The sequence below is a fragment of the Bison bison genome, unplaced genomic scaffold (genome assembly GCF_000754665.1).
Source record: "Bison bison bison isolate TAMUID 2011002044 unplaced genomic scaffold, Bison_UMD1.0 scf7180017864518, whole genome shotgun sequence".
In the NCBI taxonomy this organism is placed as follows: Eukaryota; Metazoa; Chordata; class Mammalia; order Artiodactyla; family Bovidae; genus Bison; species Bison bison.
In genome coordinates this window covers 2,487,836-2,499,934 of record NW_011495071.1, presented here as the reverse complement: position 1 = coordinate 2,499,934, position 12,099 = coordinate 2,487,836, and the positions used below count along the sequence as shown (strand labels likewise).

The following is a 12,099-nucleotide window of genomic DNA, read 5'->3' as shown; positions in this document are numbered from 1 at the left end:
AAAAAAGATGAGCAGACAGAGCTGAAAGTCACTAGGTTAAATCTCTCTCCACCACAAATTCGTTTTTCAAAGTCAGGTCAAAATGCATTTCAGCTCTGAGTGAATGGAAGTTAATTGAGTTTATAGAGACAAAGTGAGTAGAGATATAGAGTTTCTTTTCATGACTTTTATAATCCTGCTTCACACAGGTCAGGGAAGGAAGAAAGGGAGACAGAGGCAGCCACGTGGTCACTAACACTGAACAAGGGCCTATTTATCATAGGCTTCCCTGGTGGCTCAGACGGTAAGAAATCTGCCTGCAATTCAGGACACCCAGGCTCAATCCCTGGGTTGGGAAGATCCCCTGGAGAAGCAAACGGTTACCTACTGCAGTACTCTTCTCTGGAGAATTCCATGGACAGAGGAATCTGGAGGGCTACAGTCCATGGGGTTACAAAGAGTCAGACATGACTGAGTGAGTAACATTTTCACTTTTTTTTTTTTCCACTTATTATGGAGTCTGGCACTGTCTGGAGTGCCAGAGATAAAGTGATGAATAAGGCAGCTGGTGCTCTGCCATCTTGGAGCTCACATGCTTAGTGGATGCAGGAAAAGCAATCCCCCAAACCACTATGTAAGCGAGATCAGTTCAGGCAGGGAGAAGGGCACTGCAGAAGAGGTCAGCGGAGTGGATGGGGGCAGTGATAAGGGAGCCACGTGGGTCAGAGCAGGGAGGACAGGGTTCACTGAGAAGGTGATCTGAAGGATGCGCTGAGATCTGGATAACGGATGAGCAGAGGGCAGCTTGGGGGGATCTGGCAGAATGAGATTTCAAGCGGAAGAAGCACCTGGAACAACGTCCCTGAGACAGAGAACATGCTTAGTGTGTCTGAGGGAGAGGAAGGGGGCTTTCGGGGCTGGAGAGCTGTCAGTGTGAAGGGATGATGAGGTCGGGAAGGAAGTCAGGGCGAGCTCAGATATAGTGTTTTGCCCCCAAAAAGGAGTCCGGATTTTATGCCTCTAACAGGAAACCGTTGGAGGATTTGAAACAGAGGAGTGGCATGTAAGGTCATTCCAGCTACTGTGAGTGGGGGAGGCTGATGAGGGGGACAATGGGGAGCGAGGGGATCAGTTGGGAGGCCATCTCATTGACCAGGTGAGGACCAAGATGGCCTGGACTCGGGCTGAGGCGGTGGGAGCTGGAGAGAAGCGGCTCCTTTGGGGGCAGCTTCCCTGGCCGAGTGGACAGGGTCTTGCTGATGGACGGCGTGCGGTCAGAGAAACCGTGGCAGAGCAATGACCTTGACTGCACTGTCCTTACCGAAGACCTTGAGGTGGATGGACGCGTCCTGCTCGCCCGCCTTGTTCTCGGCAATGCAGACGTACTCGGCCTCGTCGTTCTTGTCCACCTTCCTGATGGTCAGCTCGGAGCTGTCGTCGCTGAACAGGTACTTCTCGTCCTCCTCATTCTCTATCTGCTCCCCGTCCCTGCCGGGCACAGAAACGGGAAGGACTGTGATTTTGACGACAGAACTAAGAGGTTGATTTTTAGTTTGTTTCTATAAAATGCAGACTGAACGCATGTGGAAGACTGAGCTTGCACAGAAAGTTAAGACGTTCGATTGTATTTCCTTCTGTGTGATTCCTTTAACCACATCTCCCATTCTGCCTAAGGGCTGCAAATGGCATCCTCTAGAACTCCAAACAGGGTCTCTGATTCTGCCCCACAAACTGAAAATGGAGGAATCCAATGCACACACGAGGCAAGTGGACCTTACTGGAAGAGTCCACTCTGCCCTCGGAGCGGATGGTTCCCAGCTTCCCACTGCATTCCCTTGAAACCCCAACACAGAGTAGGCCCTGCCAGCTCTCCTCCTCCACTAGTTGGTGGGAAAGGCTCCAGCCAGTTCCTTACTTCGTCCAGCTCACGGTGGGCTCTGGGAAGCCTTCGGCGTTGCACACGAGGGTGACGGACTGGCCGAGGTTGGCGGTGGCATTCACGATGCTCTGTCTGGCCTGGACGGTGGGTGGCACTGAAGGAGAGAAGGGCTGTCAGGGGTGGCTGGGAAAACGTGAAGGGACTCGGTGACCTGGAGGAGAGGCACTTTGCGGGGGCCCCAAGTCAGAGGCTTGGGGGTCTTGGGTAACTGCTGAGCTTTAGTGTAAGGGGTCTAAATGCAGGTATGCACCAAAAAATTACTGTAAACTGGATAAATAGTTCACCCACAAGCATGCATTAGTGTTTCCCAACAGTACTTAGTACTGTTATATGCATAACAATATATAATAATACTGCTTTTCAATAATACAGATTTAGAAGCTATATTAATGTTTTCCTTATTTTAAAGTGGTATTCAATTTATAGTAGCTATTTATCATTATATATTTTCTCAATCAATGCATACCCATCTTAACAACTGCCATGACTGGCAGAACTTGACATTTAAAGGGGGGCTCTTGATACTGGAAAGAGTTGAAAATTTTGGTCCCCAGTGATTAAATGGTTAATACCAATGTGAAATGCACTAGCTCATCAAAGAGTGACATTTCACTTGGATTGTCCTAAACAACTCTGTGCACCCAACTGGTTTTTACCAAAGGAATGAGAGAGAGAGAGAGTTTGGCAAAAAATACATTATCAATATCCAAAACAACCACAATTTACTTATTTTCTTAGTACTGACATTATAATTTCCTCTAAATATCTTGTAAATGTCAGATTGATTCCACGGGTGTGTTTATTTGACACTGCAAATTAAGATTAATAAACCCACGGATGGACTATGATTCTGACTATTCTGAGGCCTGAATTGATGATAAAATTTTCTCTGAACACTGAACCAGGGGACGGACTACACCCTTACGGTAACATCAAGGACAGTGAAGGACAAGGAAGAATTTATTAGGAAGCACGGGGCAAATTTCTGGTGCTGCGAGATAGTGAAGGACATTCCAGAATTGCACTGGAAGTCCTCATAGTTGAGGGAGACCCAGAAGGCGAGTGTCTTTAAAAACAAACCAATGAACAAGGCAGAGGATGGCGGTGGGCTGGGGGAAGGGGTGGACTCAGCTGACGTGGATGAGCCAAGGCGGGAGCCGTGCAGAGAGCAGGAAGGCCAGGTCTCCTCACCATTCACGATGACCTGAATGTCCTTGAAGTTGATCTCCCCGCGGGCCAGGATCCTGCCCTCACAGCGGTAAGTGCCCTCATCTGTTTTCTTGATGCCCCGGATCTGGAGGTAGTTGTTGGTCAGGACTATGAATCGGACTAGAAAAGACAAGAGGCAGGCTTGTCCCAGGATCGGTCAGAGGACGGGAGCCTGCAGGCCGGGCACTGAGCCTTGCCTTTTTCCTACCTTCAGTCTCATGGAGGCAGGTGGAGGGCTGGGAGTAGGGAGGGGCTTTAAGCTGAAATAAGATAATATGTCCCTGGCTCCGACATAAAGCCAAGAGCAGAAGTCTGCTGGAAATGTGTATTTTTCTTTGGAGAGAAAGTCAAGTGACTGAATATACAAGCTGTAGACATGCAACCGTGAACCTGGAAACGGCATGCAATTCTGGGACACTGGAGTCTGAGTTTGGGGTAGGAGCCTCAGTAGCTGGTGGAGGTGGAAATGCTAAGGGGCTCGGCAGGCTGGGGAAGGGGCGGCTGCCCGGTCTCACCATCTTTTTTCAGGATGACATCTCGGCCTTTGTGCTTCCAGATGATGGTTGGGGGGAGGGAGCTGACCACATCACACACGATCACGGCATCTTCTCCCTCCCTGAACTCCTGTGGGGTTGGCGCGTTCTTGAACATGAGCTTCTCTGAAAAAGGGGCAAGAGGAGAGTGAGGGAAAACAGTGGTTCTCCCACAAAAATCCCTTTTCACTGGTGCCTTACCACTTGGATTCGAGTCCATATAAGCAGCGGTACCCAACAGGGTCCACCCATCACTTGGCCAAACATGCAGGCAAAGCAGATGGCACAAGAAGAGGAATACGTTCAGCCATGTTTGGCAATTAATGTCTATTCAGAGTCCTAAGTTTATCACACTCTGTGCAGAAAAGGGTCTACAGAGGGACAGGTGTCTTTACCATGTGGATGGAGCTAATGGAACACAACTCACAGGTAGAATGAACTGGTAGGAGCCATCAGTCCTTTCTCTGTCCCCTAGTCTGTCTGACACCCCAACCCCAGCCTATCTATGGCAGAGAGAATTTTGAAGACTAGAACAGGAAAGGCAGGCTTATGGCAATAAATACTGTGACAATCAATACCGTTCCATTAGCGGTCACCCACCATGACCCTGGCCCACAGGACAGATGCATGATAGCAAGATAATGAGATGCCACCTTTACACTGGTTTCAGTGGCGATGGGAACCACCTGCTCTGAGGGGCACACAGTGTTCAGACAATAACCCCTCCCACCCCACTGAGCCATTGTACTCCACTGCCAGCAGGAAAGAGTGAAATACGGGGGGTACACTGAGGTATAAAACGGTCAGTCAACACTCGGGGAAGGGCGAGGGGAACACACACCCTCTGGGAATGGTGTAACATGAATTTAGAGAGTTGAGGCCAGGGCGAGGTTGCTGTGGACCAGCATGAACACAGCTGTGAGTCTGGAGTTGGCCAAGGATCCTTGAAAATCACACTGGATGGAAGGGAGGATATATGTATACACGTGGCTGATTCACTTTGCTGTACAGCAGAAACCAACACAATAGTGGAAATAAAGCAGCTGTATGCCAATAAAAAATAAATTAAAAAATACAAATCCTGATATAACCTACATATGTGTTAAAAAGGCATTAAAATATAACAAGTTTTTAGAAAACATACTGATAAAATATTTTTAGAATTTTCCTTTAGTTTTAATTTATTTCTTGTTGGCTGCTCTGGGTCTTTGTTGCTGCGGGGGCTACACTCTAGTTGCACTGTATGGGCTTCTCATTGCGGTGGCTTCTTTTGTTGCAGAGGACTCATTTGAAAAGACCCTGATGCTGGGTAAGATTGAGGGCAGGAGCAGAAGGGGATGACAGAGGATGAGATTTGGATGGCATCACCAACTCGATGGACATGAATTTGGGTGGGCTCTAGGAGTTGGTGTTGGACAGGGAGGCCTGGCGTGCTGCAGCTCATGGGGTTGCAGAGTCGGACATGACTGAGCGACTGAACTGAACTGAACTCAACAGGTTTTCGGGTGTGCAGGCTTCAGCGCTGTGGCTCATAGGCTAAGTTGCTCTGCAGCATGCGGCATCTTCCCCTACCAGGGTACGAACCCACATGCCCTGCATTGGCAGGTGGATTCTTAACCACTGGACCACTACGGAACTCCCTGATAAAAATCTTATTTGTATAGAGTGTGTGCGCGTGTGCTAAGTCGCTTCAGTCGTGTCTGACTCTCTGTGATTCTGTGAACTGTAGCCCATGGGGCTCCTCTGTCCATGGGATTCTCTAGGCAAGAATACTGGAGTGGGTTGCCATGCCAGGGAATCTTCCTGACCCAGGAATCAGACCCAAGTCTCTTACATCTCCTGCACTGGCAGGCAGGTTCCTTACCACTAGCACCACATGGAAAATGTTTGTATATAGTACCTCATGGAATAATAAATTTAGTTTGAAACCAGTAGCCCCCCCCCACACACACACAAAAAAACCCACCAAAAACAAGCAAAAGAACCCACATTGGAGCTCTTATCTTGATGCAGAAAAGACCTAGAGAAAAGTAGAAAAGAGGCCCGGTCAAGCCCTCTATTCCACCCCACTCTTTGCTACCCATGTTGTCTTCCTGGCCAAAGGAGCGGTCAAGGAATACAGAAGGAGAAGGAAGGGGGTCTTACGGAAGATCTTCACGTTGACCGTGGCCTCTGACTCGGTGCCATCCTCCGCAGTGACCACACACTTGTAGATGCCGGCATCATCGATGTTGGCGTTGTAGATGGTGAGGGTGGAGGAGGAGTCATCGTTCCATACCACCGAGATCCGCTGCTGGTTTGGGGTGAGCTTCTCTCCATTGGGCGAGAACCAGGAGATGTCTTTATCTTTGGCATCTCCGGCCACTAGAGAGGGAGAGATAATTTTCAAACCACTGATGCTGAAAAGACAAAGACGCCTCCAGGAAACAGTAGGTGGTTGATAAGAGCTACTGAGGAAGAACTCTACTGAGGTGGGAGGTGTGCGTGCACCTGTGTGTGACCATTCATGTTGGTCACTTCTGCATTTACTTGCTGTGTATTAATATTTGGAAAGAACTCAACGAACACTGGTGCTAATGTTTCTCATAGTGGGCCTATCCCTAGTGAGGGAAGAGGTATTTGCTGAGGATCTACTGTGTGCAGGCACTGAACTGGTAGCTTATAGCCTCGCAGAATGGGGGGCAAAGGCAGTTCGTATCCAGGATCTGAGCTCAAGCGCTAGTTGGTTAGTCAACTCATCAGCTTGTTTTCGAGGGCTTAGATGACGTCTCCTGTATAGAAGATGAGATGCCGGCTAGTCTCTGAGTATAAATTCCAACGACTTTTGCTCCACCATCTGCCTGCACAAACTGGCGTTTCAGCACCCCCTACGGCCTCAGACAGGCAAACACATCTGCTGAAATGCTTCAAAGAAGGTAGCCAGATTCGCCCATCATCCCTTCTCCAGGCAGCTCAAAGGCTAGAACGCTGCTGCTGCTGAGCTGTCCAGACACTGAGCCATAACAAGGGCTCTGGGATCCTGGATGGTTTCTTGCACAGCGTCCTCTGTGCCCAGCGCCCTCCCCCTGCCCGCACCCCCACCCCACTGCCCGGCACAGATGCCTAGTGTAGAAATGGAGCAGCCTTCCTTTCAGGGCCCATCATGTTTTCAACAAATATCGCTCTTTGCATGATGCTCTGTGGGCTCCACGGCTGCATCTCTGGCTCGTTGCAATGGCTGTAATGAAGGCAAAGCTGGAGGGAAGACATCCAGCGGCCACGAGCCGCCTCATCCTGTGCAAATCGTGACAGCATTTCAAACCCCTCCCTGCCGAAAGCGGCATGCTGGATGTCAGCTTACACCTAGCTCAGCTCTTTCCTGGTCCTTTCATGTTCCAAATCCCAGGCATGTCACATACAGACTCCAGAACCTCACAGGAAGCCTTTCCTCCGCAGGACATTTCCTGATAATTAGCTGAGCTGTGGAAATGGGGCATGTTTTCTAAACAAAAGACAAGGACACCAGGTTCGACAAATTCTGAGCTCTGGTGCGGGCAATGGGACAGAATATTGGAATTGACTGGAGAGCTGGAAAGCCCAGGACAGCTGGCCTCACCACAGAAGAGATGCTGGCACTCAGCTTTCTTTCAGGCATGTTTTAGGACTTCCTGTATTTTCCTCCTCTGGGAGATTCTAATAATCCAGACACTGACCCACTGAAGCATTTGTTCTAAAGCAGCCCCGCTCTCCAGTGTCATTCACGGAACTCTGGAGGCACCCAGAGCAGCGGTCTGGGGGCTGTGCTGACTTTCCCAAGGAAATCCCTCGATCTCCTCCATCACCAGGCAGACGTCCACAGGGCACGTTTCACTGTACTGGGGCAAACTTAGTTTGGGGAAGGGAGACGGTCTGAGTACTTCTCTGGCTCTCAGGTCACCCAGTGATCCTGTCACAGGATGAACTGAGATTCCAGGCACACCATCAGCCCAGCAGACACAGCTGTGACCTCTGCCCTGCAGGGTGGGGTTCCTGAGACGCAGGGTGACAGGGGTACTTGCCTTGGCACAGGAAGAATTTGGACTCTCCCACACTGATTTCCCCTTGGCTGGGAACAATATCCACTTGCAGAGAAACTGAAAAAGACAAAAAGTCCAGTTTAAACACGCGTTTGGAGTTTTGAGACAGAAACCAGAGCTTTCATTAAAAAATGGAGTCTCCTCGCCCACTTCCAGAAAGAGCGAAGAGAGGAGGTTGTTTGGGTTTTGAGAATATATCATCACAGTTCCTCACGCCAAAGCCAGGAATGGACATGATCCAGGTCATTTTACATACAACTGCTGTCCTCTATCAGACGGTGCAGGCCGCCCAGGAGACCTGGGGTAAACTGCCCTAAATGTTCCTGACCCCTTGAGAAGACTTAGGGTCCTGCTTCCAAACAGCAGAACTTCGTTCATGGGAACAGCAGCCCAGGTAGTTCCACATGGACCATCAACCTGAAGGGTCCCCACAGCTGTGTTCAGAGGGAAGCCTGCTGTTCACAACCCTGCACAGGGCTTCCTGCCACTTCCCCACACTGTAGAGCCTAATCACCACAAAGGATTCGACGTGAAGATCCAACCTGGTTTTGGGGGAGGGGATGCCAAACAAGTGCTCACCTACTTCGAAACTATAGGACCAATCCATCTCTTTGCGTCAGAGGAGACAGCGATCAAACATGGTCACCCTGATCAGTCAGTCACTCTTCTGCAATGCTGGAGTCTCTGCCCTGTGGTCCCCCTGTATCCCTTGGCTACTACACTACACTCGATTTGAATACCCATAGGTTCTATCCGGTTCCCAGGTGGTGCTAGTGGTAAAAAGCCTGCCTGCCAGTGCAGGAGACATAAGAGATGCGGGTTCAATCTCTGGGTCAGGAAGATCCCCCTGGAGGAGGGCACGAAACCCACTCCAGTATTCTTGCCTGGAGACTCCCATGGGAAGAGAAGCCTGGTGGGCTACAATCCACAGGGTTGCAAAGAGGTGGACACAACTGAAGCAACTTAGCTATGCACACACGCATGCTCTATCAGTCCCCTCCACCCATTAAGACAAAACACATCGCACCGGATCTCATGGATTCCTGTATTCACCCGGTTCCTCGATTATCTGCTTAAGTCAGATAAGCATTGCTCATGAAAATGTATTCTTAGGGTAGGAGAAGTGCTATTATTCATTGGGATCCAACTTCTTTCTGCCTTTCCTCCTCTTAGGTAAAGTAAATCAGCAAGCTAAAGGCTAATGGACATTTGGTTGAATGCATGAAGCGCCTGCAAGCCGGTATGAAGGAGGGGCCTGGACAAAACAGACCGAGTAATAGAGACTCAGCAAGCCCTTCCTTTTAACAGCCATTTTCTCTGCACAGTAGAGCCGAGGGAATACTCGTTGCCATGGTGACGGACTTGTAGGCAGAGCCATTGTGGGTCTCGGTCTGTGCTCATTTGATGAAGCAACCACGGTTGTACTCAGCGAAACACAGGGATCAAAGGGCTTGCTTGGCGCGGGCAAAGAGGAGTGTGGGGCAACATATCTACCAGGGGCACAGCCTTCCTTGCCATCCTATGGACAAAGCAGCCCACGGAAAAACCCAGCAGAGGCTGCAGGGAAAGGGATGGTTTGGTGGGACAGGAACCGAATGGGGAGGAGCGAAAAATCAGGAACGGGCTGGGCAACGATGCTGAGCGCGCCACTCTGAGAATATGAAGCAGGAATCCAGAGGCTTCCAAATGCCAGCTCCTAAGAAATACGATAGGAATGGAGGGGCCGCCTGTCTCTCAGCAGTCGGTTTGCTTCCGATTACTCATTTGAGACCCAGGATGGAATTCTTCCTGAGAGCAATGAAAGGTCTTTTCCCTACCTTTCCTGAATTTCGCCCGTAGTGTGCAGCGCTACAATGGATTATTATTTTTTTTAATTTTAAAAAATTAATTTATTTTAATTGGAGGCTAATTACTTTATAATATTGTAGTGGTTTTTGCCATACATCGACATGAATCAGCCACGGGTGTACATGAGTTCCCCATCCTGAACCCCCTCCCACCTCCCTCCCCATCCCATCCCTCAGGGTCATCCCAGTGCACCAGCCCCAAGCACCCTGTCTCATGCATCGAACCTGGACTGGTGACCTGTTTCACGCTACAGTGGATTATAATGTGGGGGCCACAGCACCGGGGTGGGGTGGGCAGGTGTGCCTGGGTGTGGCTGCTTTCTTCCATCACTCTCCTCTGGATGGATTCTGGATGGACCTGAGCAGGAGGGGTCCCAACCATCACCATGTCGCACCTCCTCATTTTCTGGTCAGAAAAGAGCAGTAGGGACGTTGCTGGTGGTCCAGTGGTTAAGAATCTGCGTTGCAATGCAAGGGATATGGGTTTGATCCCTGGCTAGGGAACTAATGTGTCGGACCAGCTAAGCCCTCAGGCCACAGCTAGAGACCCTGAGTGCCACAACGAAAGATCGTGCGTGCTGCAACTAAGGCTCCACGTAGCCAAAAAATATATATATATAAAAAAAAAACACTAATTTTTTTTTTAAATTAAAAAAAGAAAAGAGAGGTAAAGTGACTTCCCTAAGGTCACATCTAGTGAGGGCCAGCATGGCCCCAGAGTCCAGGCCACCTGGCTCCCAGGTAAGAGTTCTTTCCATTACATAATGCTGTCTCTGCCAGTAGAAGATAAAATGTTTCCACTCGGTTTAACAAAGAATCAGATGCACATCCCTTAACAGAAGAGACCAAGTCCACAGTACATTAGGGGAGCACAGGGCCCTATAGGAGAGGGCTATAAGCCAGTGCCACCCATCTTAAAGCCACCTGGACCTTTTAAATCCCTATCTGTGGCTCATACGCCACAGAACAACAGGCCTATGAAGCCCAGAAGCTGAGCCTCAGCCACCCGTTGCTGAAGTTATGGTCCTTTCTGGAGTTTACTGGGGCATTCTTTGGAGAATGAGAGGCATATTTCTAGCTTGGAAAGTGCACTGGCCCATATGCTATGTATTAGCAGCCAGCTTCAACATATGGATCCTGTTACTCTCACAGAGCCCTTATTGCTTTGAGAAGGATTTTCTTATCCCAAGTGAAAGAGCAGCCTTCATTTTTTTCAGCTCTTTTCAAACAGAACATGACTCTCAAGGGGCAGGAGAACACGGCAAGGCTGAAGAGTTTCCATCCTCGAATATGGCCGGTATCTATCTCTGGGCCATGGACAGAAATGAGAAACGAGCATTACCAAGGAATTCCCAGCTCCCCCAGATCCCAGGCACACATTTATCATCACAGACATTTTTAAAGAAGAGATATCCATTCAGACGCCTGCCCTTTTGCACACATGGAGAAGAGAGTGATTTCTCCTTCTAGACACCAGTCAAAGCCAGGCCAGAGGAAGCCCAGACTCTCTGGAAACTCAACGCTTGGATGTTTTCCACTGGAGTACAATGGCTGATTATTCTCCCCCAAATGCAAAACCATGAATTATTAGGTTTAATAACGGCGAGTGGAAATCCTGCTCCAAGTCCCAAACTCCTTTCCTCCGCTTCTTGTGGCCCTTTCCTTTCTTACAGTATTTGTCTTCTCACTGTTTTGAATAAAAATTCCTGTCTTGACTTTCACCTTTCTCCAGTTGCAAATATAACTGTAATTTCTTCACCAGGCCTCACTCAGACCCTTTAGAGGAACTCTGAAAACATTTCTCCCAGAAAAAGTATCTCATTTTTTGCTTTGCAGAAACATGCTCTGCAGAAACACGGTGTGTTATCTAGTCATCTTAGAAGCCTCCAAAGATACATGCTTATAAACACAGGTGGCTGGGCTGGCTGGGACCCTGGGGTAGGTTGTCAGTGTCCTCCCATTATGGAAGACGGTATGGAGATTCCTCAAAAAATTAGGAATAAAATTACCATATAACCCGACAACCCCACTATTAGGCATATACCCCAAGGAGACCGTAATTGAAAAAGACACATGTGCCCATCACAGCACTATCTTCACTAGCTAGGACGTGGGGACAACCTAGATGTTCACCGACAGATGAATGGACAAAGAAGCTGTGGCACATATATGCAATGGAATATTACTCAGCTATCAAAAGGAGCGCATGTGAGTCAGTTCTAATGAAGCAGATGGGCCTAGAGCCTATTGCACAGGGTGAAGTGAGTCACAGAGAGAAAACAAATATTCACACACACACACACATACACACGGGATTTAGAAAGATGGTACGATGAACCTATCTGCAGGGCAGCACTGGAGATGCAAACAGAGACTAGGCCTGCGGGCATGCCAGTGGGGGCAGGAGAGGGTGGGCGAATGGGGAGAGCAGCCTGCAAACACGCACACGAGCACACGTGGGACAGACAGCCAGCGAGGATTTGCTGTACGACTCTGGGAACTCAACCCGGGGATTTGTGACAACCTGGGGGGTTGGG

General features: G+C 49.2%; 1 protein-coding gene across 10 annotated transcripts in view; it reads right to left on the bottom strand.

Annotated features, from left to right (window-relative positions):
• NCAM1 (neural cell adhesion molecule 1) overlaps positions 1-12,099 on the bottom strand; it is a 366,605-nt gene that overhangs the window by 66,510 nt on the left and 287,996 nt on the right. For all 10 annotated transcript variants that reach the window (XM_010830346.1, XM_010830336.1, XM_010830338.1 and 7 more), the window contains exons 2-7: positions 7,698-7,772; positions 5,806-6,024; positions 3,643-3,786; positions 3,110-3,247; positions 1,895-2,012; positions 1,301-1,467 (exon numbers count right to left, since the gene is read on the bottom strand). In XM_010830346.1, coding sequence (XP_010828648.1) covers positions 1,301-1,467; positions 1,895-2,012; positions 3,110-3,247; positions 3,643-3,786; positions 5,806-6,024; positions 7,698-7,772 — 861 coding nt within the window. The remainder of the gene's footprint in view (positions 1-1,300; positions 1,468-1,894; positions 2,013-3,109; positions 3,248-3,642; positions 3,787-5,805; positions 6,025-7,697; positions 7,773-12,099) is intronic.